The 25,471-nt window shown below is 39.6% G+C and overlaps 2 protein-coding genes across 5 annotated transcripts in view; both read right to left on the bottom strand.

Moving 5' to 3' along the window:
- The window catches only part of yeats4 (YEATS domain containing 4), a 6,893-nt gene extending 2,393 nt beyond the window's left edge, over positions 1-4,500 (bottom strand). Inside the window, exons 1-5 of the mRNA XM_079653946.1 lie at positions 1,744-4,500; positions 1,429-1,548; positions 1,247-1,313; positions 909-1,003; positions 691-780 (exon numbers count right to left, since the gene is read on the bottom strand). Coding sequence (XP_079510072.1) covers positions 691-780; positions 909-1,003; positions 1,247-1,313; positions 1,429-1,548; positions 1,744-1,794 — 423 coding nt within the window. The 5' untranslated portion in view covers positions 1,795-4,500. The remainder of the gene's footprint in view (positions 1-690; positions 781-908; positions 1,004-1,246; positions 1,314-1,428; positions 1,549-1,743) is intronic.
- Positions 4,501-4,643: 143 nt separating this feature from the next.
- On the bottom strand, positions 4,644-23,888 carry cpsf6 (cleavage and polyadenylation specific factor 6). Of its 4 annotated transcripts, none has more exons than XM_079653937.1 (11): positions 23,723-23,888; positions 21,056-21,265; positions 17,552-17,655; positions 16,108-16,253; positions 15,711-15,887; positions 14,859-14,966; positions 11,199-11,700; positions 10,870-10,985; positions 10,598-10,751; positions 10,249-10,447; positions 4,644-5,230 (listed from the first exon to the last, which is right to left on the bottom strand). In XM_079653937.1, the coding sequence occupies exons 1-10, from the start codon at positions 23,780-23,782 to the stop codon at positions 10,261-10,263; spliced, it is 1,764 nt and encodes a 587-aa protein (XP_079510063.1). In that variant the 5' UTR covers positions 23,783-23,888; the 3' UTR covers positions 4,644-5,230; positions 10,249-10,260. The 4 variants fall into 4 exon arrangements, with proteins under 4 accessions (XP_079510063.1, XP_079510062.1, XP_079510061.1 ...); XM_079653936.1 differs by having other exon boundaries at positions 15,711-15,908; positions 23,723-23,886; XM_079653935.1 differs by having other exon boundaries at positions 10,249-10,471; positions 23,723-23,885.
- Positions 23,889-25,471: the final 1,583 nt, after the last annotated feature.

Here is a 25,471-nt window from a genome sequence, read left to right on the forward strand (position 1 = left end):
TACATTTTTAGAGAGCACCGATCGATCGGCAGAGAGTGAGTATCGGCCGATATCGATCGGACCATCCCTATAAAAAACATGTCTATGATGTGTTTTGCTCAAAATACCAAACAGATCATGCATTTTAGACATCCCTCATAATCCCTCTATTTCAGGCCTGTTAGAGAATGGCTGATCTGGGTCCTTAGCTTGAAAAAAAAAAAAAAAGGAGGGGGAGCTTGTGCCTGCTCAGAATTCTACCGAGAGATTCTCTGCTAAATGCTGCCGTGATGAAACGGCATATCATGTTCCATTCCACATTAAGGATTATTTCTGAAACAGTACGGAGCTAAAATGCTTTTTCTCTTGCAGGTTTACCACAAGGTGAGTTCCTTTTTATGTCCTGCCTTTTTACACATACTCGCTCACACTTTGTGAATTCCCTGACACACCGGGGACACATATTTATGTATAAAAGACACCAAAAAGTGCATTTTGCTTGATAGGTCCCCTTTAAAATACTGATGCCATGTCAGTGTGAACATCTAATTGTCAGTGTGGACGGTAAACAATATGTGATTCATGCATTTCCCTTTATGGTGGCAAGATTAGATATTAGTATATCACTATAACTGATGGGCCTAGCATTTTAATTAAAGAAATACTGAACATTCAGACAATTAAAAAACCCGAGCACAAAGGAAGGAGTACCATTTCATCATAGAATTCAGAGACAACCGTCTTCTTCGGTATGGCGCTGGTGTCTGACTGGAAGAGCTTCAACAGATGGTACAGAGTTACCTGACACACACACACACGAGGAAAACAAGTTTTACATTATTTTGTCCCATTGGCTTGAATACTAATCTTATCATGTGTTGAATATTAGGAATCCAAGCAGCTCAATCAAATATATATTAGGCACTCACAGGTCTCTCATTGGGGTCAATGAAGAAGATCTTGACGATGATCTCAAACTCCCCCCAGCCCGTCTCTGTAATCTCATACGGAGGCTTCGTCACCACTGGAAGGCAGAGAGGAGTATTTGTACACACGCATATAGTATTTTTATTGTCTGATCACACATTTGAATTACCTTTACATTTAAATCACATTTCCAATCACTTTTTCTCATTTGTATTCCATTTATAAAAAAAATTCATTTTCTCATAATGTAAAATAATTCACAAGAAACAATGCATCCCCTCTAAATCACAGAGACATTGGGATGCAGTTACTGCCTGTGGTCCTCCTGTAGTTTCCTCACCTCTCAGTGGGTTACCATAGCTCTCATGAAGCTTGAACTGGATCTTCTTCACATACGCAGACATATCCTGGGAGACATGGGGGAAACATGACAATAAGTAGAAGACCAATATCTTTGAAATGACGAGCGTGTTAAAATACACTGCTGTATTTGATATCCTTGGTGTGATCCGGATGTCTCACCTCGTTTCTGTAAGGCTTCACATAGACAGACCACTGATGTGTGTGTCCGTCCTCCTCTCTCTTCTTCCCGAAGTAACGGGCAACGTTCCCGAAAACAATGGGCTTAATGATGGTTACTCCCTGCAGACCACAGAGGGGAAACATCACGTTGTTGTTATTATATAATTAATCAGTTCCTGTTCAAATACTCCCACATTGAAGAAGAAAAACAGTGGTTATAGTTAGTCATTCCTTATTGGTGTAATTATGAACTACCGTACAGAGAAGTAATGCAACACAGTGAGTTAATGTAACCGCAGACAGCTCCAGTGTTACCTTCACTCTCCCCCCGGAATCTGGACCAAATTCAGTCATCTTTTTGAACATAGTACGATAGAGAGAGAAGTTCAACTCCGTGTTCACTCTACAGGACTCTTCTTGTTCCTAGGCGTGTGACCACATTTTGTATAGCTGCCATTTAAGCATTAAAAGTGTGTTTAATATAGCCAGCGCTTGTCATTTTAAACTACCAGCCGAACAAGCACCGGAAGTGCAACATGCTAACTTGCACGGCAGGAGTGAGACACGGCTACCAGAAGGTTCCGGGCACAATAACGTTGCTTTTATTTGTATAATATATAATTTCAAGAATGTTATTTTTATTGATAATTGAATCGCATATATTCATAGCATGATGTCCTTGAAAATGGCGATATAAAGTAAACCCTCTTTAACCTCAATACTTATAGCTAAAATAAACAATTGAAAGTGAAAGTATCTCGTAGTAAGTTACATACAAAAAAGTCCTTGCCTCTAAAAAATATTTTATTTCCATAATTGGTGTATTGAACGTCTGGGGCGGGGGTGGATTTAGAAACCGAGGTTATTGTAGATAATGTGCAGACCAAATCATTTGTATTTCCATTGACTGCCTAGAAGTAATTGATGATAGCCCTTCCTGACTGCAGCCTTCTCTGAATACCAATTCGATTAATCGTGCACGAAGGAAAGCAAAGAAACCAAACTGCATTTACAAATCTTTTATTTATTTGACTAATGACCATTTGATAACTTTTGGCTACAAGCCGTCTCTCCCTGTCAGGGAAACTGTAAATGGAACAAATCATTACTAGCAGCATTATAACAGTCCCCCCCTGGAAATAATCTAAAAGTTACCCAATTAATAGAAAAAAACAGTTACAATAATATCTGATCATAGATACTCAACGTTTCATACATTGCGTATTAAAGTGCAGGTTTGCATTGCCATGCTGATCAATTATATTTACGGGTAAAACACTTTAACTGCCATCACCAGGTACCTTTAAAGTTTCGGAACACCTTTGTCAAGTTTCAGTTAAAGGTAACACATGGCTTTTTTTCAAATCAATTGTTACAGTTGGTTTTAAAGTAGCCAAAGATTAATATTTAGAGAAAATATACTTTTGTAAAATATTACAAACGCACACACAAAAATATACTTTCCATCTGATTGTGAGGTAAAGTCTGGATCTGGGTTCAGAATCAGTCCTTCTGTAGGGACGAGGCCCTGAAAACACTTACCTTCAGCGCTGTGGAGAGCACAAAGCAACAAATACACAGCGACACCTATGTCCGATTGACCTATGTCAGGATGACACCGATTGAAACCGTTTTCAACAATTGCTCAGATCACAAAATGTATATGAGTCAATGTACAATAAAGGCGTTGTAAGGCACAAAATAGTCTTCAATCAGGCATTTTCTTTTTACAAAACCCTAATTTACAATGTTTCATTAGTCTTTTACAGAGTTTACAAGGTTAAGGTAGCATAATAATTAATATCAGTGCGTATCAAACACTTTTTAAAGTATACTGTTTGCAAGATTAAAAGAGCAGCATGGAGATTTAAAATAGCGGTTGGCTTTACAAAGTTAACAACTTGTTTTTTGATCAGATGATTCTGAAGCCATTACAATAAATAGGTGGCGTCAACAATCCTTACAATCAGCAAATACTTTTAGGCATGCAATATTTCAGGAGAAGGTTGTGCATTTGAATCGAGACTGATAAAAAGGAAAAACAAATATCTTGACAAGTAAACCAATGATCTCAAATAAGACAAAACATAAAAAAAGATTGAGACAAAGTTATTGTTGACCATTTAAATAGTTATTCTAAGCTGTCAATATCAGTGTTAATCAACAATGTCAGTTTGAGTCTCTTTTTATCCATGTCTTTGTTATGGAGTACACATGGAACAAACAGCAATATCAAACCCTCTGATGAAACACTGTTGCAGCACCACAAATATTTGTTTCCCAATTTTTATTTACTAAAATTCAACAACTGGACTGGCCAATGTCAAATATCAGGTTATCTACGCCAAATATATTTTGTAATTAAAAATATTGATCAGACAGTAAAAAACAGACATGAACCTCAGTGCTGATTGGCCTAAACGATCTACTTATTACTGCCAACTAAAAGCTCTGTATCACAAAGTGTATACAATCACAGCGCAACAAAAATGCAAGACAAACATTATGGGTGTTGGAAAGAAAAGACATGATGCCGTGCATATGACAACGTTAGTGAGATGGTGCAGACAGCCTGTTTAAGAAGTTGCTTATAAAGACCCGCCACTGAATCTGTTGCTTATGTGGTGGAGAGACAGGGCATGAATATACAAAAATGTGGACAAAATTGTGTAAAAGCACGGAAAAAAGTCAAATGTACTTGAAATGGAGGATCTAATTTAGAATTTAAATGTAAAGGATCACCAATTACATGTTTACTGCAATCCCTGGTTGAAGTTATATGGATTAAGAACATTTTTCACATCAGAACATAAGACAAATTTGAATAGGGAGATTGTGGCGATAGCTAGTCAGTGCGATTAGACAACAGAAACCACTTTGTAAACAGCATTTGCCTCTTCTTTTTTGGTCAAGGTATGTGTGTACCAGAGCTGCCTGAAATAGTTTAGAGCTTCAACCTGTTTAAGGTCTACACATCTTCCCAGCAACACATCATTTCACATTGCAATAGAGTACATTCATCTTACCTTTTAAAAGTTTTTTCCATTTAGAGAAAAGAACACAACAAAAAAAGATAAAGCCGTTTGCTAATACAGCTAGAAAACAAAACAAAACAAATTAAAAGGTGGACATTCATTATGAAAAGTTTGCAGTCCAAAATACACATTTAATATAAATGAGCCAAACATGTAGAGGAATTCACCAACTGCATCGAGTACATCAGTAAACATTTTTTATTACAACACCATCTAGTTTTTAATCAAAAGCAGAGAGACATTTACAAACATTCTAACAACAAAAAGAATAAATGAGAATGAGAGGGGGTGGGGAGAACACATCAAATATGTACCCTATAAAAACTGATCTCTAAACTGAATGTACACAGTACAGCGAGCCAAGGGAAAATAAAAAGCAAACAGGATGTGATGTTTGTGTCTTCTAGTAAGGGATTGGTGGGCCATTTTATCGTTTCTTTGCAACAAAAAAAAGCATCACACAGTCATATTCTTGTCAAATAAAACATCATAAAAATAAAAGAACTGTCTGGAAAGTTTCTTTTCTTTCATCTTTAGTTAACATGAGTATAGATGTTTGGATAACATAGCCTTACACAGGTCAGGGTCTTCCATCCACTGCTCTTATTCAGGCAGACAAAATGAACAGACAAGAGAGAAGTATGATGGACAGGAGAGATGGAGGAGGAGGTGGTGCTTTGATCCTGTCCGGTCATGCAGGGCGGGGAGGTGGTGGCGCAATGAAATCCTTCCTCCTTTTCCTTCCATCCATCCTTGATCCTCGTTAGCTAAAGGGGGCCAAAACGAAGGGTGGAGTTTGGTTTGGAGGCAGCCCAACAGAGAACACTTTACCCCCCTCATCATTAAACCTCTACACTACACATACATAGTGCATACCAGGGCTGGGTGCAATTCACCATCACTGTGAGTTACACATGTCCATTTACTGTTATGCTTACAACAGTATGGTCATAACACAATTAAACGGTCTCTGAAAATAGGGCATATAAATTGTATAATACAATATAAGGACAATCACTACTGTAGACGTTGTATTGCACCCAACCCAGGGACAGACACAGAGAAACAATGTCATGCAAACTTTAACAGGACAAGAAGGAAATCTATCAGTATATACACAAACCAGAAAATGAAACAATATGCTTTCAAGCCCAGGCCTAAATGTACTTTATTTGTGTTTTGGAGACATGGATTAAAAATGTGTATTATATAAATGTGTGTGTGTAAATTAATATATAGATGCTTGAACGTGACACAAAGCACGACTATAATTTACACTACATTTCAGATGAATGGATAAAGGGAATATGTTGATAGAAAGGGCTAAGACAGGATTTAACTAGACTCCTGGCTTTACTGCATAGGGCAGCATATTTTCGGTTTTGTGTAGCATACTGTACGCCTAGTTCAATTTGCAAAGATTCTGGTACATTTGTTGAATAAATTCTCCAATCCCCAGTGGTTTTCCAAAAGACTTGCCCCCTCCCCTTCCAACAACTTCTAAATTATTCATTGGTATGTATTAGGGATGGGAACGATTAATCGAATATTCAAAATTATTCAGGTCTTCGAATATGAGTTATGAATATTTTTTTTTGGGAGGGGTGCCTAGTTGATTACATATTATCAAATGGAATAATTCAATATATACGAAAGTGCCATAGCTAAATGTGTTAGGTCTAAAGGTGTGTTTTGCTCCGCTCAAACCTCATCTTATGCTCAAATTCCAGCTGAGAGGGTCTTCTCTACAGCTGGCCTGATAATGAATCGCCTCCGCACCCGCCTCTCCCCTGAGCATGTAAACATGCTCATATTCTTAAACAAGAATGAGTATTGAATAGCCTCTGTTGTAATAGGGTTACGTTACCCTAACCCGTTATGTTGTTTGTGTATGATCCCTCTTTAATTTAAAAAACAAGTTATGTTTTAAGCATGAAAGCTGTAGGCCTATAGCTGTCAACTGTTGAAACTGTGATCACCAGTTGAATACATTTGACAAATTCGACTTGGTTTCTATACTTATTTGAACATGTATTTATTTATTTTTCAAAATAAAAATGGGAAATGTTAACTTTATTTTATGGGATATGTACATTTCGGTTAACCGTTTTTTTGGGTGTCAAATATTCGAATATACATTTGCTTTCAAATTCCCATCCCTAGTATGTATTATGTTTAGGGTTGGTTACTACCAATAACACTGGGCTGTACGTTTGTCATACAGCTATTCCCAGAACACATGTATCTTAAATCCAAATGGTAATGGCAGGCATTGAATACAAAGCTAGACACTGAAAACTTGAACCACTGTGACACAGCCAACGTTTCCGGAAATGAAGCAATATAGTAGTAAAAGACACAGAAAGGACAAAAAGAGCTGTCGATACAAACACAAAACTACCAAGAGGACGGTATGTATCAGAGGTTCACTTAAAGCACTTCAAATGGAATGTAACATTCATCAGATGAAAAGTCAACAGTTCTGATACAGAAAGTCAAATTTGTTAGTTACTCTATTCATTTAAATCCAATTTAATGCAAGGTTTTTGCTTTACATGGGGAATTTAGAGTTAGTTTATGCACCAGGAAAGCCTTACTTACAGGCAATTCAAACAACAGATTGATTTACATGGTCCAAAGATTAAAGTGTATATTGAAACTTGAACATTCCTTTTTTGCTGTACATAGGGTTTTACATGTTATAAAACCGAAAATACCAAACACAGAAGACAAAGTTAATCCTAGTCACACTATTATTTATAAAAGGGGAGAGGGGCATGACTGAACCTTGTCAACAGCCAATTACATAGTAGACCAAATCATAATTTGCCATATCAAAAATAAGATTCAAACATGTTCTACTCTTAAAGATATGTAATGTGTAGCAGCGTGTCATCTAATAAAGCATGGAAATGAATAAGGACAGAGCCAAACCAGGGTCAAACAGTCCATCAAGTCAACAGATTAAACTTTTATAAAACAACGCATGTGTTATTTATCATTACAAATGTTCTACAGAAAAGATTAGAATATTGAATAATCTTCAGAAATACTTAAATATACTAATAATGCTTCAGGCATTCAAAGAAATTGCTATTGCATGGTGGTGTAGAAAAATGTACACCTTAGCAGTTCTACTCACTGTGATATCTACAAGGCTGATTGGTTGATCTTTATACGGGGAACTAAACAAAGCATTACAAATGTTTGAAGACAAATTGGGTCAATGTTAACATTGTGCATAGGCCATCTTTAAGTGTCACAAATATTCAAGTCAAATGTTTTATTATTGATTTTGTTTTTTAAATGGGCATAAATACTAAGTGCTGACATAGTCAAAGAAACTTTGTTTGACCCTGGTTTAACATGAGCGGATAATATGGTTTTAGTACATCAGGCTTGTGACGATGAGAAAAATGTCAGCCTGGAAAAATTCCCCCATGGCAATATGAACAGATAAAACAATGTTTAAGCATATCTGTGGACACAACAAATAGCCACACTACCATCAGGATAAAAAGGGCCAAATTCGCTTTTTTACCCCCCCAATTACCATGCTCTAAAAAAGGTATCAAGAATAAATACAAACTGATATTTCTGCAGACAATTAGGTAAAAATATACTTAGTGATTAAGCCCTGTGTTCACTGGGGGTCTGTTATCTAACAGAGAGAACAACGTGTGTGTTAGAGGAGGCTGCAGTCATTCATGTTGTAATGCTATAATCAAATGCATCGCTTTAAAAGAGCATTCAGGAAAAGGTTTTTACATTTAATTACTACAACTGTGAAATTATACAAATGCTTCATGTTCAAATGGAGAAAAACTAACTCCTTTAAAGAATCAGAAAAGGGAATATTTTATAAATGTGTCTGATGTATAGAGCCACTATATTGAAGTTGTCAAAAGTGAATGTAGTTTATGGAGAGAGTAAATCAATTCTATATCAGAAAATGATTTGGGGGGATGTGCGACTGAGATGCAGAAGCTTCTAGAGTCTGCTCTATGAGCTCTGGTTATTAAACAACACCACAGACATCATAAGGGCTTTGCCGTATAGGGCAAGAGGACCACACAAAATCGTTCAAATCAGATATTTCATCTACAGGTTTTTGCAAAAGTATCATGTTGTTAAACACGCAAGAGACGCCATGGAAGAAAGCATCCATCCACAAACATTACATAATGATTTGAAAACCTCAACACCAAGCGACAATTGGCCTAAACAATATTTCCATATACATTTATCAGCAACTGATCCAGAACATAATCCAAAAAGCCAGTTACTATACTGCGGCCGAAATGGAAATAATTTCAATGAACATAAAGGTCACATAAAAAATATCAGAAGTATTCAAATGGAAATTTCAGTTTGAGTGAATCAGGCAACTCAACTAGAAAATGCAATGTCTCAAACGTTTTTTTACACATTACTAGTGCTCAGGGTATCAAGGTCTATGTTGTCATAACATGGTATCAAAAAAGGATTTTTACGTCACCTCAGCTTCTTAAATTGAGGCACAATTATTCACAGTGAGCAACACTAAGTTACAAGACATTGAATTTGACAATAGTAAAATGTCAGAAAATGTTACTGACATGCAAATGTGGCAAAATGACATTCTCAGTTATACGCGAATAAAACATTTACCAAGTATATGTTGCCCCATCAACAAATTAAACATTGGATTTTTTTCCTTCTAAAAATACATCCCAATTTGAACAGATGATACAAAATGCTAAATCTGTAGGGAATACTTTGACATACCAAACCTGCCAATCAGTCAAGGAACTACTATAACAATCACACTGACAAACCAACTCAGCTGTCACAATACACTTCAATTAAACTCACATTAATATTAATATTAAATCTTTATATTTAAGCCAAAAAAAGCTTCTACTTTTTGTTCCACTGGCCAAAGAGGCTGGCAAAAATCAAAAACAAAATCCTCTTTTTATGAGCTGGATGGATGTTAACATAAGCAACAGTGTATCTACGGATCTGATGTATCTGAACTGACAAAAAGGCAGAGCACGTACAGCACTTTACAAACCACAGACAAATATGTAGATGTAAAACGGCTGTTGCGGTTTTATAAGTAAATTAAATGATGCTTTTATTTTGGAATGGATATGGCAGAACACAAAGAGAGGCAGACATTTTTTTGCAGATTACCAGTCTCAAAGGCATGTAGACAAAAAGGTTACAATGCATCCATAAAGTCAACTTCCTGAGAACCACAGCATTGATACAACTCTTACAAAACCCTTCTGCGCAATGCAGCATGATGATTACAGTAGTTGTGTATTACACATATTGTGACCAAGACCATATTCACGTCACAAACTTCAATACAAATGGGGACATTTTGAGGAAAGCAGACTTACCTTATACCTACCTTAAATCAAAGGAGTTTTAAAAGACTCTTTCTTGCTTACCTCATCTCTCCTAGTCACTTTTCTCATACATTCTTAGTGGGACAAATAAATAGACTCTGTCTTCCTTCTCTACTGTAAATGATGACTTCAAATATTGCTAAAATGTTCAAAAGCGTAAAAAGAGTAAAAAGGCATCATTGCCTCATACTCAACTGAAACCTTTGTTCCAATGAAGAAGAGAGGAGGTGAGCAATCAAAGCAGATTTTTTTTTAAAGACATCTTCTGCCATGTAGATTAGGCTATTAGCGCCTGAACTGGTCGGGTTATGTCTAAAAGATGTAGTGATAAAAAAGACAGGAGAGTTTATTACAGAACAAAATACTACAGGAAATGTTGTACACACCTTTCTTATCGTCTAGCGGTGTCGGTACTCCCTTTCGCGCTCTCTCTCGCGGTCTCGGTCCCTGTCCCGCTCACGATGGCGGTCGCGCTCCCGGCTGCGTTCTCTGTAATAGTCTTCATGCCTATCACGGCTGCGAGACTTGTGACGCCGGCTCTTTTCTCTGGAGCGGCTATGGTCCCGTTCCCTGGAACGTTCTCGCCTGGCATTGAGAAGCATCATTGGACTGTGTACAAGGGTTTAAAAGTTTCAAATACCAAATCTTCCAGGGCCAATTCCCAATAGGAAGACATTTAGATACACTCAGTATAGTGTCATTGAATATAAAAATTGCACAACATGAACATCTTACCTAGAGGCAGAACCGTAGCTTTTTGACTCAATGCCGTGGAGACAGTCCTGCAGGGAACTGATCAGGACCTTACAGCGGTCGTCCGCCGACACTTTGGACTGTTTAATCAGACTGATGGCTGTCACCAAGGTCTCTATGGCACTGCCATAGTCAGCTAAAGGACACAGAAGGTGGCATTGGCTATCAGTTGTTCTCTAATGGCATCATATATGGGCTCAGCCACATTAAATAAGTACATGAGAAGTATATTCCTATATTATTGGAATTGTCACCTGCACTGGCGTCAGACACTGCTCGAGAAATTGCGCTGGAGGAGATGGCTCTGTTCCTGTTCATGATCTCCTCAAACTCTGCCTCGCTCAGTGGGGTCCGGGACGCCTCCATTTCCCTACAAATTCACACAAAAGTCACAGTACTTTTTAGGTCCCAGAGTTACATAAAAAAGTAATTATCTTGCAACCAGTGCAACAACACATTTTAGAGTTAGCAACTTAATTTTATCATTAAAAAAAACTTTCTTTGTGGGACAAATGAATTGTTAACAAAGGCTGAGCGATTATATGTAATATACATTAGTCTGTCCTCCACCATCCTTTCTTACCGGCCTCCAGGACCGTAGTCCCCTCTGTCATATGGTGGCGGGCGTCCGTATGGGTCGTTTGGTCCGGGGGGGCCTCGGTTGTCATTGGGGGGCATGTTGTTGTTGTTGCCAGGTGGGGGGAAGAAGGCAGGGTTGACATGGGGTGCTGGTGGTGGTCCACCTGGTGGAGGACCTGGCATGTGTGGAGGTGGAGCCAAAGACATGGGGGGCCCAAGGGGGCCCGGGGGGCGCAGAGGGAAGGGTCCCGGGGGAGGGGGGCCCTGTTGAGGTGGTGGGGGACCAGGAGGAGGACCGTAACCTGGAGGTGGGGGGCCTGGGGGCAGGGGGCCCATGGGAGGCTGGCCAAACTGACCAGGAAAGAGAACAGGGGGAGGAAGCCTGTCACCACGATTTGGAGGACCAGGGTGGAGAGGGGGGAGACCCTGGCCAGGAGGTGGAGGTCCTGGAGGACCAGGGGGTCCAAGTGGACCAGGAGGGGGACGTGGTGGACCTTGCATCCCACCTAAAACAGAACACAGTGGAAAAAACGCATGGCATGAGACAGAGTGAGATCCAGAAAACACTGTCATGGTTATTATGTAGAGATCTCCCAAATATTAAGTGCATGCTTGGGGAATAAGTGTGCTATTATTAAAACCACCAATACTTTTCTACTTGAAAATATAATTGGACCAGCTCTAAATTTAATATCCTGCTATATCCAGTATTTTATTCTGATGTAGATACCCGCAGGTAATTAACGCACTGCTGTGTTGTATTTGTGTGTTTTTTCTGGTGTAGCACACATTTACTACTAGTGCATTTGGTTGTGCAACAGAATGACAATTAATAGTCCTGGAATTAATCATTGAAATAGGGGAGTTCAAATCAAGGACACCAACACAGATCGGAGAGAAAGCCATAGCTACAGGGAACAACAAATGTCAAAAGGCCAAAAAATAATGCTGCAAATAAAATCTGATGGCAACAAACCAGATGACGAGAAACACTTTTATTGTTTCAAGCAAGCATTTTATCCAGGTTCTAAAGTCAAGTCAATGCTAATGGAACATTTCTGTGAACCGCAGATACAAGAGCAACCGAGTCAAGTTTGTCTGACGTTGGCTAACTGAGCTTGTGGCCACCTGAGGGCTGTATATAAAACACTCACACTAACAAGCCATATGTCATTGTATTATGCTAGGATGGATACCTGAGTATACCTCAAAGCACTGTGAGGCTTGGCATTCTACATTTACCTGACTATATAGCATGGAGCTGTCTATTTAAATAATCAGCACTTAACTATTTCATTATCACTAGGTTTACTCCTATTTACTCTTAAATGGCCAATTGCTTAAGAGAGATTCATATTGCTGAGCTTACTAGTTTTAAAATGAGACCAGAAATATGAATATATGACTTAAAGGTGGGGTAGGTAATTTTGGAGAAACCAGCTCGAGTGCGCTAGAATTTGAAAATACACAGCCGGAAAAAATCTGCACAAGCACTTGTCAAAGCACTTCAGATATTTATTGCTATCGGGATGTTAAGAGCATTCCATGGAATATAACAAAAAGTGTATCTCGAGCCGGTTTCTCAAACTTACCTACTCCACCTTTAAGGGCTGAAGAGGTTAAGGCAAAGGGCTCTGCAAACCGTAGTCCGCTGCATTCGTTTTGTTCGCAGTATGAATTTTACTGACTAGGCAGAATAGAGAACCGCAGTGACGCGTCCTAAAACCCGGAAGTAAACTCCTTCCGGTTCCTTCATCAAAAACCAATGCAATTTCTCCATAGGATTTTGGAAAATAGCTCGAAATAAGGTCTTTGGTTGACACACATTTAAGAGACGGATCACGTTTTGTTCAGCCGGATAATCTCCACATAGGTCTACCTAGGCTTGGGCGGTATGACGGTATTACGGTATACCAGGGTATTTCGAAATACCTTCGGTATGATTTTCAATACCGTGACGTCACAGACTGTGCGCCAAATCACAAATGCGTTTCATTCTAGTACACTGACACGGAGTTTTGACAGGGACGTCATTGGTTGTAATGCACAGCACGCGCCAGCAGAGGGCAGGGGAGGGCAGTCCGTCTTTCCCGCTCTCAGAGCTCAGCACAGAGCTGAGCTGAGCAAGATGGCGGCAGCATTTGCCGGCCCCGAACTCGGACAACTAGTAAAAAAGAAAAATGCCTCTGCGCCTGTTTGGGACTATTTTGGGTTTACTCGTCGCCAGTGACTTCATCCAGCACAACGAGAGACAGAGGTTTTGTAGTCGAGGTCGGACGGTTTTAAAAACGAAAGCATTTACGTGCTAAACATTCTCGCGAGTAATCCAATGAATCAAATGGAAATAAGGTTTTTAACACATGCACGGAATAATATTGCCAAACTAGTTAGTGAATATAGCAAACTTTATTCAATAAGTCAAGTATTTACTCCCGGAAAATGTTTATGTATGATGATATATTTTTAACTTAGCTCACTATGGAAACAACGTCGGACATCTACAAACGGGTCCTGTATCCGATCTCAAAATGTGCCATTTGCACAATGTGTCATGTATGCAGCCCTTGTTTTGCTCTTGCGCGCACGTTGCGGCACTTTGCGAGCGTCTACCGGCTCGGGCTGCATTTTACACCGAACATATAATATACCGTTCGAAAAATCTATTTGCCGCCGAACGCCACCTCACTCAAGTCGACCCAAGTCATACCGTCAGTGATGGCTGGTGGAAAATATTTTTGGCGGGGCTGTTGATATAGTGAGTAAACATTTTTTTGGGGGAGAAATGACCCCTTAAATTGGGACTGATACCGTCATATACCGTATACCACGGTATGATGTCAGCAAGGTATGACGGTATGAAAAAAATGATACCGCCCATGCCTAGGTCTACCCTACTTTTATAATTTTCGAATCATAAATCTAGTCGCCAGAAGCAAAATGCTAACGTTATGCTATAAACGAACTACAGCAGGGTCGCTGCTTCAACGTCACGCCTACTTAAGATCCATATTCAAAACTACAGATTCAATACTGTACAAGTTGAAGCGTTTGTTTTAACAGTTTGCAAGAGCGCAGGTACTTGCTTTCAAGCAGAACAGGGCAAACAAACTTAGCGGGAGTGTTTACGTGTAATGACGTAAAACGTCCTCGACAACTTCTGTAGTCCTATTCAGCCACTTGTTAACAACCATCGTTTTTCAGACACGTCAACTCTTCAAAAATCACCACTGGGGTCACTGCTGATGTATTTAATGTCGTAGAACAAAACGTGATCTGTCTCTTCAATTTGTGTCAAACACAGACCTTATTTCCAGATATTTTCCAAAATCCTACGGAGAAATCCCATTGCTTTTTGTCGAAGGAACCGGCAGTGGTAAAAATGCTAACTTACTTCCGGGTTTTAGGACGCATCACTGTGGTTCTCTATGCAGGATGACCTTTAAAAAACGTACTGTGGGATCCTGCCTCTTCAGTTTGCTTTTCAGGAGCATTTTTTGTGAATTTCTGAACTAACCTCAAATGATAATAAAACAAATCTCTTAGTCCAAACACAATGCAACTCTCGGCGAAAGGATTAAATGCAATTTGACTATTAAGGTAGTTCTGAAAGAAATTAGGGTCAGGTTTAAAAAGGTGATCGATCAATTGAATTGAGGTGTTTCACCTCTGCCACGCCAGTTCCCGTTCCTGCCCCCCGGCGGGAAGGGATTGAAACTCATATCCATCAGAGGGCCATCTTGGTGCCTAATCAGATCTGGTCTCATTCCCGAGCCTAATGGGGAAGAAAGCAAACCAATCACACATTTTTCCTTCATACCCTTCCCCTCAATAACCAAAGGCCTGCCTCAGCCCAGCAGCAAAAAGGGACTAGTGAAAGAGGTGGGAAAAGATGCAAAAATGGGAGAGAAAAAGCTAAAAGGCTGGCACCTCCACGCTGTCCTACTTTGTTTCTAACGGCAGCCAATCCAAGATTTGCTAGGAGTTTAGGTTTGGTAGCTTGCCAAGTAAAGCTTTGAGAAAACTGCTTCTCAAGGAATGGGTTGTTGGAAATAATCAGTGAGCAGAAAGATTGCAGCCAAGGAAGGATTATTTGTTCAACTAGAGGTGAAGTGGGACAACTTAACAAACCAGATGGGGGAGGGGGGGACATGCAAAAACACAGCACTGTCAGGAGATTAAAAAAAAAAAACACACACACACAACAATAGACTATTTCTGATTCCATGTGGGTTAGTAGAAGCAAAGCCTAGACTGTGCTTACAGAGCAGCACTGCAAGACAGAAATCAGAATTGTGTTTATGTGTATTTATTCACAGCATGAATTCGCTTTAACTGCTGAGACTGAAAATGTATTGTATCTGCTTCAATGAGAAATATGTGATTTTCCAGTGAAGACGTGATAAAAATGACTTAAATCTCTGAATGAGATTAGGAGACAGGGAAGTAAGGATAATGTCATTGGCTAAATGAACTTGCCACAATGTTATAACAGCAAACTGAGAGAGGTCAAACTAACCAGGGAAATGTGGAGGTGGTCCTCCAGGTCCGGGTGGACCAGGGAAGCGGTCGCCTCCAGGGCCGGGTGGTCCGGGGAATCTGCCTCTGCCTCGACCCATGGGGAAACCCCCTCCACGAAGGCCACCACCAGGGGGGCCGGCTTTGCCTTCCCCGGACATCTGGCCTGACTGGGCACCTTGGAAATGAGGGGATAACGCTAACTGAGTTTTAAAATCAATTTCAAATAATAACAAATATATGCATTGCAAATTGACAAGATGTTACGTAATATTTTTTGATTTCTTAGAGCATTTGCAAACATTTTCAATATACATGGTGACAAGCATGCATGTTCAAATAATTCTCATCAAGTCTCAAATATAAAGCAATCCCATGTGTACATTACTCCTACTTACTTTTGCGTGACTGCATCTCAAACTGGCTGAGGGTCTGTTTGTTGCACGGCGTGACGATGGGATTCTGACCATGGAGCTCCCTCTTTGACAGCAGCTCCATCAACTTCCTGGAAGATGACTCTGAGCCCACACACACCAGTGCAAACCTACATGGTAAATGACAAGGAGGTTATACACAATCCGAGTGAATGCATGACTTGTTTTTTCTTTTGAAATAGAAATATAGAGGAAAATGTTTTTGCCCAAATTCAATTTCACAAATTAGGACTGGACAGAATCAAATAAAGAAATTAGTGGTGCACGATAATTATCGGCCCGATATGACGTCATCCCAATAAACCCGATAAAAGTATTAATAGCCCCGATAATATACAATATATTTTTTGGGTAAAAAAAAGAAAAAAATACTGCGGTGTGGGTGGATTGGGATGAGGGGCGCTTGTTTTTCACTCGGTTCCTCCCGTTTTGCCAGTACTGTGGTATTAGTGGTTTAGGAAGAGGGGAGTTTTTCAAAAATACAGCGCTCACTAACTCATGCCTGGCTGTGACGTAAATGGTGTGCGGCCGTGAAGCCAGGACAGTAAACAAACATGTCGTTGGTAGTATTGGGACTATTTCAAAGTTTCAGAGTTAGATAGTTCGCTTGCTATTTGTATTAACAAATGCAATGCAGAAGTTCCACGAGGAGGGAAAAAGGCAACGAGCTATAATACTTCCAACCTGATTAGTCACCTGAAACATCGCCATCGTTACGATGGTGTGTTAAAAGCGTACGAAGACGCCTGCGCTGCTAGCGGCGAATCCAAAGCCAGCTGCAAATGCACCGGGGCTTTTACCTATCGACGAGGCTTTTGAAAAAGGCAAGAAGTTTGCCAGAGACGACCCTAGGGCTAAAACGAGGAAAAAACTACAGGTACATTTAATATATATATATATATATTATATTATTATCGGCTATCGGTATCGGTCTTGAAAAGCAGGAAGTTATCGGTATCGGTTTCAAAAAACCAATATCGTGCATCCCTAAAAGAAATTGCTTTTATCTTAATTGAAACTGTCTAAAACTAAAGTACTAGCGCACAGTACAAATTATTTTATTCATAACAAGAACTTGGATGTGGATAGATATTTAAATTGTAATCCCTGTAAATGTTGCTGTATGATGTCCTTTTGTTGTTCTGTTGTTTATGTTTTTATGTCTTCATGTGGAACCTACTGCTGCAGGTTTCCTTGAAAAAGAGATCATTGATCTCAATGGGATTTCACCTGGATAAATAAAGGTTTTGAATTGAACTTGAAAGTACTATGAACAAATATGGAAGAAATAGCTCCCACCAAATGTTGGACTCCACTCACACAATATGTTGTAAGAAGTAATTATAAGAACCTATAGCAGGTTGTCATTAAGTTCAATCATTGGAATTATATATAATAAAGACCTCACCCTTTTGACTGGCCATTGGCTCTGTTTTCAAAGAACTTGATCTCCAGCACATCTGTGATGCCGACCGACCGGATAGCTTCTGTCAGGTCCTCGTCAGTCGTCCACTGCATGAGAGAAGAGAGCGCCATTAGCATGACTGGAATCATGTGTAATGACCAGTGTTGGGCAAGTTACTTTTAAAAAGTAACTAGTAATAGTTATAGTTACTGCTCTCAAAAAGTAACTAGTTACTTTATTAGTTACTAAATTGTAAAAGTAACTAGTAACAAGTTACTTTACTTTAAAAAAAATAACAATAAAAATACAAGTCTTTGTGTTGTTTTTTGCTGACTAGTTCTCTGAAGGCAACAGACTCGACCGTTGCGATGGGCAGCATGTCCTCAACAAAATACCTGGCAATCTATTTAGTTGACTCTGGGTGACATGTGGCAATTTGAAAGAATCGTTTTTTGGCTGTTTAAATGGTGTTGCTCCATCTGGGTCACTGCCAGTGGTTGAGACGGTGGGGTCTTTGGCGACTAGTTTTTTAGCCCCATGCACATTACTTAGGTGCTTCAGGAGATTGGCATTGCTGTTATTCGATGTGGACAATGCTTTCTGTCCTGCACAAAGTTTACATTTGACCGTAATATTTTTTGCGTCCTTTATTTATAAAATAGTGGTTATATCTCCAAGTTGTAAATGCGCTTCTGCTCTCGCTGATACCTGCATCTGCCATTGTGTGTGTGTGTGAGTGTGCTGGTGGTGAGCGTTGCCGTGTGTGTGTTAGCATTAGCAAGTGTTTGTGTGTGTGTATTTTCCCCATAAGGCAAGACCCGCCCAACTCTGTCTCTGATTGGCTTACCCTGAAATGTTACCCCGCGTTAACCAATCATCACTCCTCTCTGGTTACTTTCACTTTTCAATGGTGCTGTGAGAGGACATCGCTGTATTCGCCTCTAAGTTACATCCACAGGGAGATTCGGTTCAGGTCCATCACATAATGTAACGCAGTAACACTGGTAATGACCAGCTACGTTTTATATATTATGTTGTAAATTATACAGTAGAGCAGAGGTGGGGAACCTTTTTCCTCTCAAGGGCCATTTCAATTTTTTCAACATCCACCGAGGGCCGCACAAAATATTGACCTCTGCTTAAAAAAAAAAAAAAAAACACAGCCCATTCATTGGGCATTGCTTTCATGCTGTGCAAAGAAAAAGCAACCTCTTAATCCAGATATCTCCCCATGACTCGCGCATGCATGCACGTGCACGGTGTGGCATGACCACCACAACAGAAAGATATGGACACAAGATGTGTGCAAATGTATTTAGTTTAATATCCATGTGGACACGATTTAAGTGGGGGGGTACCTCACACCCTCTAGGGGGCCCGGGGGGCATGCTCCCCCGGGAAGATTTGTTTTTAAATGTTTAAGTTAAAAGCATCAATCTGGTGCACTTTGAGAGCAACATGAAGAGATCTATGGATACATCTCTCAACATCCATATGAAACAGAACTGTAAGCAGATTTTATTTTTCTTTATGGATATTTTACAAATCACTCCCCTTTCAAACTGTATTCTTCTTTATTAATAACAACTTTGTTTTACTGTCATACAGTATTTTATACCTGTTTAGTTTATTCTCTTATTTTTTTATAACTATAATGATCATATCAATAATAATAATAATACATTACATTTATAAAGCGCTTTTCCTGGTGCTCAAAGCACTTACAAGCAAGTAAAACAAAATAACAACAGATAAATAAAGATAAAATAAATAAAGATGATGATAAAGATGAGCCTTTACCTCACTGGTTGGAGAAAAAGCTTCTTATATTCGTTAGCATAGCTAGCTAACCAGATGCTAATAACAACAAAGTTATTGACTGTATGATCAGTATGACAGATGAACAGATCGCCCACTGGGCTTTCAACTAAAGACACAGCCACGCAAAAACTGCGACATGTATTGTGTACGGCTCCTTATGGGTACTGCAATTTCTCAAGTGCCGGAGCGGCGTTCTGGCGTTCCGGTGCTCTCTGTCAAAACTGCACCCCTGTCAGACACGTCAGGCTCGTGTTGTGTTCAAGGAACCTAATCTTGGCCAGGAAAAACAGGCACTCGCTTTTTTTACTTTTTTGCGGTCTATATTTCTTCAATTTTTTTCTTTTTTGCGTGTGTTTATAAATTACCTCGAGGGCCGTACCAAATGGTCTCGCGGGCCGTATACGGCCCGGAGGCCGGAGGTTCCCCACCCCTGCAGTAGAGACTTCTCAATACTCTAATTTCCCCTCCTCTGTCCTCCGGTAGTGACCCGGAAATGAATTTCAGTGCGCCACGTTGAAGGGCATCTAATTTCTCTAAATGCACATCGAGGACCGAGCGTCGAGGAGGCTCTCTGGAGGAGCTCTAACCGAGAAGACACTGATGCATCCTCCACGGCTGCATTTTCGGGAACGGTGGAGGCGTGACGCACGACCGGACTTATCTAAGCCAATAACAGCTCTGCATGCAACCCCTGGATATTATTTTAGTAACTGCTTTCATCGCAATGCGATGTTTACAGTGAGAACGGCTGTGAGGTCTGTGCAGAAAGCAGAGCAGTGTTTAAAATATATATCACTCAGTATAAACAGGCCTACATTACTTTCTGTATTTGTATGCTGTAGTTTAGTAGATATCTACAAACAAAGAGTCGATATTTTTCTAAGACCATTTAGTGCTTCACATAATAAAATACACAACGGCTGTAGTCTGATTATGCTTTAGGAGCAGTAGGTGTGTGTGGCACAGTGTGTAGGTGTGTGTGGCACAGTGTGTAGGCGTGTGTGTGGCACAGTGTGTAGGTGTGTGTGTGGCACAGTGTGTAGGTGTGTGTGTGGTACAGTGCGTAGATGCGGCGGCCAGACGGGTTTCAGTTGGTTTGGTGTCCTATGTTTACTTTTAATACAACGTTTGGCCCATACTTTCAATTCCCCATTTCAGCGACCAGAGAGAGGGGGGGATATATCCAGTCTCTGATTGTGTTACGTTATTATGAGTGCTCTCATACTTTAAAAATTGTATATATTTATATAAATATATTTGTGTGTATATGTATGCACCTGTAGCCTCTTATTGCCTCATTATACCGTACTGTGAATTAATTAAAAGTAAATATATAAGTCATCATGAACACATCTGTCCATCAGACAGAGGGCTGCTGTGCCTTCTGTCATCATTAATGGACGTCTCTTTAAAATGACCACTCGGAGGAAAGGAGTTCTCATTTCTCTAACTGCCTGCTACTTCCCTTCCTCGACTCCTCCGCTCGCATCTCCTGTGGGCGGGACTAAGTCTTGAGGATAGGAGTCGAGGAGGGGAAATTAGAGTATTGAGAAGCCTTTAATGCATAGGTGAACATCTGTCAAGAAACAAGAATATCTGTCTTTAAAGATACTTTTTTTTTCAAGTTGCTTCTATTTATAAAATATTTTGTATGGATATATCATATCTAAGTAGCCTTCTACCCACCCATGTTAGGTTTCCTATGTACAGGGCAATCCTTTTGCCTGTGTAGGTGTACACCACGTTGGGTTGGGAACTCTTCCCTCCCTCTGAGCCACCCTGTGTAGGCAGTGTGTCCAGATAGTCGCGGTCCTCCGGAGCATCTCCATTGTTGGCTGATGGAGATATTACATCATCATACAGGTCGATCTGGTCGTGGACCGGGTAGTCGGCTTCCTGTAGAGCGTGACAGTAACAGTTCAGTCAAACATGTGACACATTATAAGCAGCCCATGTATATAAATCAGAGACAATGCATAGAATCACATCGTTTTGACGTTTCGGTACATCATTAACAATTTGCAGGGGTGAATTTGTGAGTTTTATTTCTTATTTGATTTGATTGCAGCAGTATCTGGTGGCACAATACATCCTGATGGTTTTTCTAATTTGCAATAAATGCACCTGATTCAAGTTTACTGTACATGCTGACAGATCTTAAATAATCAATTTCTACATGCACAAAATACTCAAGTGCCTGCCCTTAATCCAAAAAGACAATGTCCTTCCTTAGCTGTTAACATGGAGCCCTGCATACTCTAAATGAGATGTTACTTTTCACCGTTGGTGGATATTTCCGACTGTAGTGTGTTAACTTGTTACCATTAGAGCTGGTAGGACTCTTGAGTACTGTCAACAAGATTAGTTAATCTTTTTTTAAGCCTCTTATAGCTGTTAATGTTGAACACTATAAACTATATCGGAGTATGTGGAACACGCCTACATTTAGTCCTAGACCCTCCAGAAAAACGCGATTCTGCAATCGCAGAATTTACCGCATAATCAGCAAAATGGCGCCTATTTTTGAAAGGCCGCATATTTATCAAAAGGCAGCATAATCCCCGCATTTTTCCACACAAAGTTAAGAGGAAAAAAAGTTAACTCGTCTTGACGTGTAGTAGTGATGATGATGATGACGCGCCGTAATCAGCTTGCGCATCACAGAAGGTAAACAACACCGTAGAGTGAACGTTACCGACGAACATTTCTGCTAAAGACCGGGCAAAGCAGTACCCCGATGTCTTTCAAGAAAGTGGGAGGAAACTATTCTGCACCCCGTGCAACTGTGTGTTGGAGCATCAGAGAAAATCGACGGTGACGACCCACTTAGATTCATTCAAACATTCGAAAATGCTTTCTGCTGCTGCGGACAAGAAAGCCAAACAACTCACGTTTACCGAGGCATCAACCTCCAAAACCCTTTCGAGGGCTACAAGAAACGAAGTGAGTAGCCTACAAGATTGAAGCTGATCAGATAACGAACGAGTAAATGAAAACCGAATGAGGCGGAGAAGTGTGTGTGAGTGAGTGAGTGAGTGAGTGAGTGAGTGAGAGAGAGAGAGTGATTAAAATAGCCCAATTGCTTTTGCAATAAATAAACATTGAATGTGTTTAATTGAATAGGAAAGGGTTTTAACGTTAGTGGCAGGTTGTGTGTGAGAGAGAATAAATAAGACAGTCCAATTTTTTTTCGCAATTTCACCGCATAAAATCACATAAAAACCCCGCATGTTTAATCGCATAATCAAGGATTGTTGCCCGCGTTTTTCTGGAGGGTCTAGCAACACCTCAGTCTTTTTTTTAATTCATGTGACCATATTACACAATGAAAACAACAAAGTGCCGTTTGTTTTTAACTGAAGATGAGTAGAACAGGTTATAGGAGAGCAGTGGCTGTGTAAATGTCTTCAGTTTTGCAGGCGTTCTCAAAATAGATTGGGACTTGTAGACAAAATAATTAAGGAGGTCATGCCAAGATAGAATAAGTAATCTTCAGACTGACGCTTTGACTAACTTTGTGAACTTTTCCGTCTTTGAGTATCAGTATGAAGTAAGACTTCGATTGAACAGAAAAGTGATTTCCGTAAATGTAAACATTAACAGCTGAGGGCATCTCTTATACAAACAAGTCAACATTAACCTACACTATGGAGGGAAGATTTTGCAGGAGATTAAGTTGTCTCTAAGGGGCCAGCAAACAACAAATTGCCCCCTGGGTTCTGGTGTACAGGAAAGGAGCTTGTTATGAGTAGACAACAACATATCCAGCCAATGGACACAGAGATGCTAAGGTTGCACTAAACTAAGAGTATAAAAGCTAACACTCCATAATGTTACGTCTAATACAATGCTTTCTGAATTACATGTAAAACGCCATGCCTAGTAACAATTAAGGTTCAACCTAAAATGTGCAAGTATGAACTGAGAAAACACAAAGGGAGCCACAAAGTAACGTGCCAAACATAATTATTGTTAGGAAGCTATCGCCTGCTAGCTATCGTAACTAGCGCGCCACAGGCAGCCATTCCGAGGCCCGACACTGTGAACAATGATAGAGGATGATTTTAGCGTTCAGCCGAAGAAATACAATATATTTGCACATTTCATGTACTTTTCTTTATGCTTCACGCGTGGTGGTAAATGTCGACAACAGCGCAAATTCCACATTTCTCGGCGGTAATAGTATCTGAGGATGCGGGCTTCCTTGCAGCATGGTGGAGGGGGGGCCTGTATGCGAGGGAAACTCTACCCAGCAGAACACACCATTTCCCAACCAGACTAAGCACGAAATATCACACACGAATACAGAAAAATTAACCATAAGATGAAGTGTGCTCAATGCGCGTTCAATACCTGGTTGAATTCCTCCTCTACGTCGGCGTAGATATCGATGTGATCCACACCGTCCGCCATTTTCCACCAACCCGTCGCTCTCTCTGCCGGCAGAGCAGAGCCACACTGAGACCCAAACAATGAGCCGGAGAGGGACCACTAGCGCCCCTGCTGGCCCCCTGCACTAACTACAGCCCTGCTGAGAATACAAACCATGATATAAACGCGATAACACCAGTGTGGGGAAGTGCTTTATCTACAGGCTTTATATTTAACCTTTATTTAACCAGATAAAAAAGCATTGAGATAGAATCTCATTTTCAAAGCTGACCTGGCCAAGAAGGCAGCAACGTTACAGATAACAGTAATACAAACATATAAAATACAGAGAACATAAATAAAACAAAATACATTAGGACTGTAAGAAAGGCTTGGGGAATAACGGATTACATGTGACGACGAGATTAAATAATCAGGATACAAAAAAGGTAACTTTATTCTATTACAATGAAGAAAGAAAACAAGTAATCACATAATAATAATAATAACTTTATTTGTATAGCACCTTTCATACAGGGGGATTGCAGTTCAAAGTGCTTTACATCCGTAAAAAATAAGACATAAAATCTGTGTAAAACAAGCAGCAAGAGCAAAGGATAAAGTGGGATAAAATAATTAAAAATAAAAACATGGAGAATAAATGGAGAAATAGTGCAATGTCAATCACAGAGAATAGTGCAGTATAATAGTGTAAAATCAGTAAAATGCTTTGGTAAAGAGATAGGTTCTAAACTGCCCTTTAATTCACATGACTGTTACATACCAAAATAATAGAGATTACTTGAAGGATTAGAGTGGTATCAACATGGTATAACATGTGGATCAATATATTATAGGTAGGCGTATTGAATGAATGTTCCTTATGGTTTTACATTAAGGCTGCTTTAATTTTTAAACACCTTTATTTTTTAATGCAGTAGGTGGACCCCTGATTTATTCAACACAAATATAGTTGGCTTTTGATTAATGTATTAGGCTTAAACAGCATTTGTAAACTATAACTGTTACTTACTACATTTGTTCTGTGAAATTATGTTGGTTTCTTCTTTCCTATGGTTACATTGTTATAAACATAGTAAATAACACCTTATTGATATTTATTTTTCTTTTAGTTATTTGCATTGAATTTGATATTGAGGTAATCCAAAAGTAGGGAAGAGTTTTCAGGTCACTTTACTTTTTTATTTTGATACTGAGATTATTGTAACTAGTAGTTAAAGTTACCCTCCAAACCCAGTTTATCTAGTCATTATACCCCAAGGTAGAGGCTGACTTGCCTGTCAAAAACACCAGATCAACTATTCTTCTCGTTTTAAAGTAAAAACAAATTTGAATCTTTGATGGACTTCTTTGAATCTCTGAGGGATTTATGTGTTGCCAACCCTTAGGTTTCTTTTATGTTTCCCTTAAATTGTTGAGCTTCTTTGGGGAGATTTTCCTCGTACGATGTAAAGCCCAATCAGACAAATAATGTGATTTATAAGTACAATTGCATTGTTAGTTGCCTAGGACAAAAAGTGTCTTTTGTCAAAATGTATACATAAAATGTTATATGTTTATTTTATATCTAAATGTTGACTTGACAATAGATATGTTTTAATCATTGCCAACTATTTATATACTATTTCTAACAAATATTTTTTTTGTATACTTTTGACATGCTTGAACCAGTACTGGAGGATGCTACTGACTATTAGTCGTTTGTAATAT

This window comes from Notothenia rossii (assembly GCF_949606895.1).
Source record: "Notothenia rossii genome assembly, chromosome: 10".
In the NCBI taxonomy this organism is placed as follows: Eukaryota; Metazoa; Chordata; class Actinopteri; order Perciformes; family Nototheniidae; genus Notothenia; species Notothenia rossii.

What these genes read in the sequence shown, in the direction of transcription:
- cpsf6 (XM_079653934.1), bottom strand. Translation starts at nt 23,782, where the DNA reads ATGGCGGACGGTGTGGATCACATCGATATCTACGCCGACGTAGAGGAG. An exon ending in ACATAGGAAACCTAACATGG is followed by an intron (nt 17,656 to 21,055) that starts GTGGGTAGAAGG and finishes TCTCTCATGCAG; the next exon opens with TGGACGACTGACGAGGACCT. An exon ending in CGGGAACTGGCGTGGCAGAG is followed by an intron (nt 11,701 to 14,858) that starts GTGAAACACCTC and finishes GTTCTGTTTTAG; the next exon opens with GTGGGATGCAAGGTCCACCA.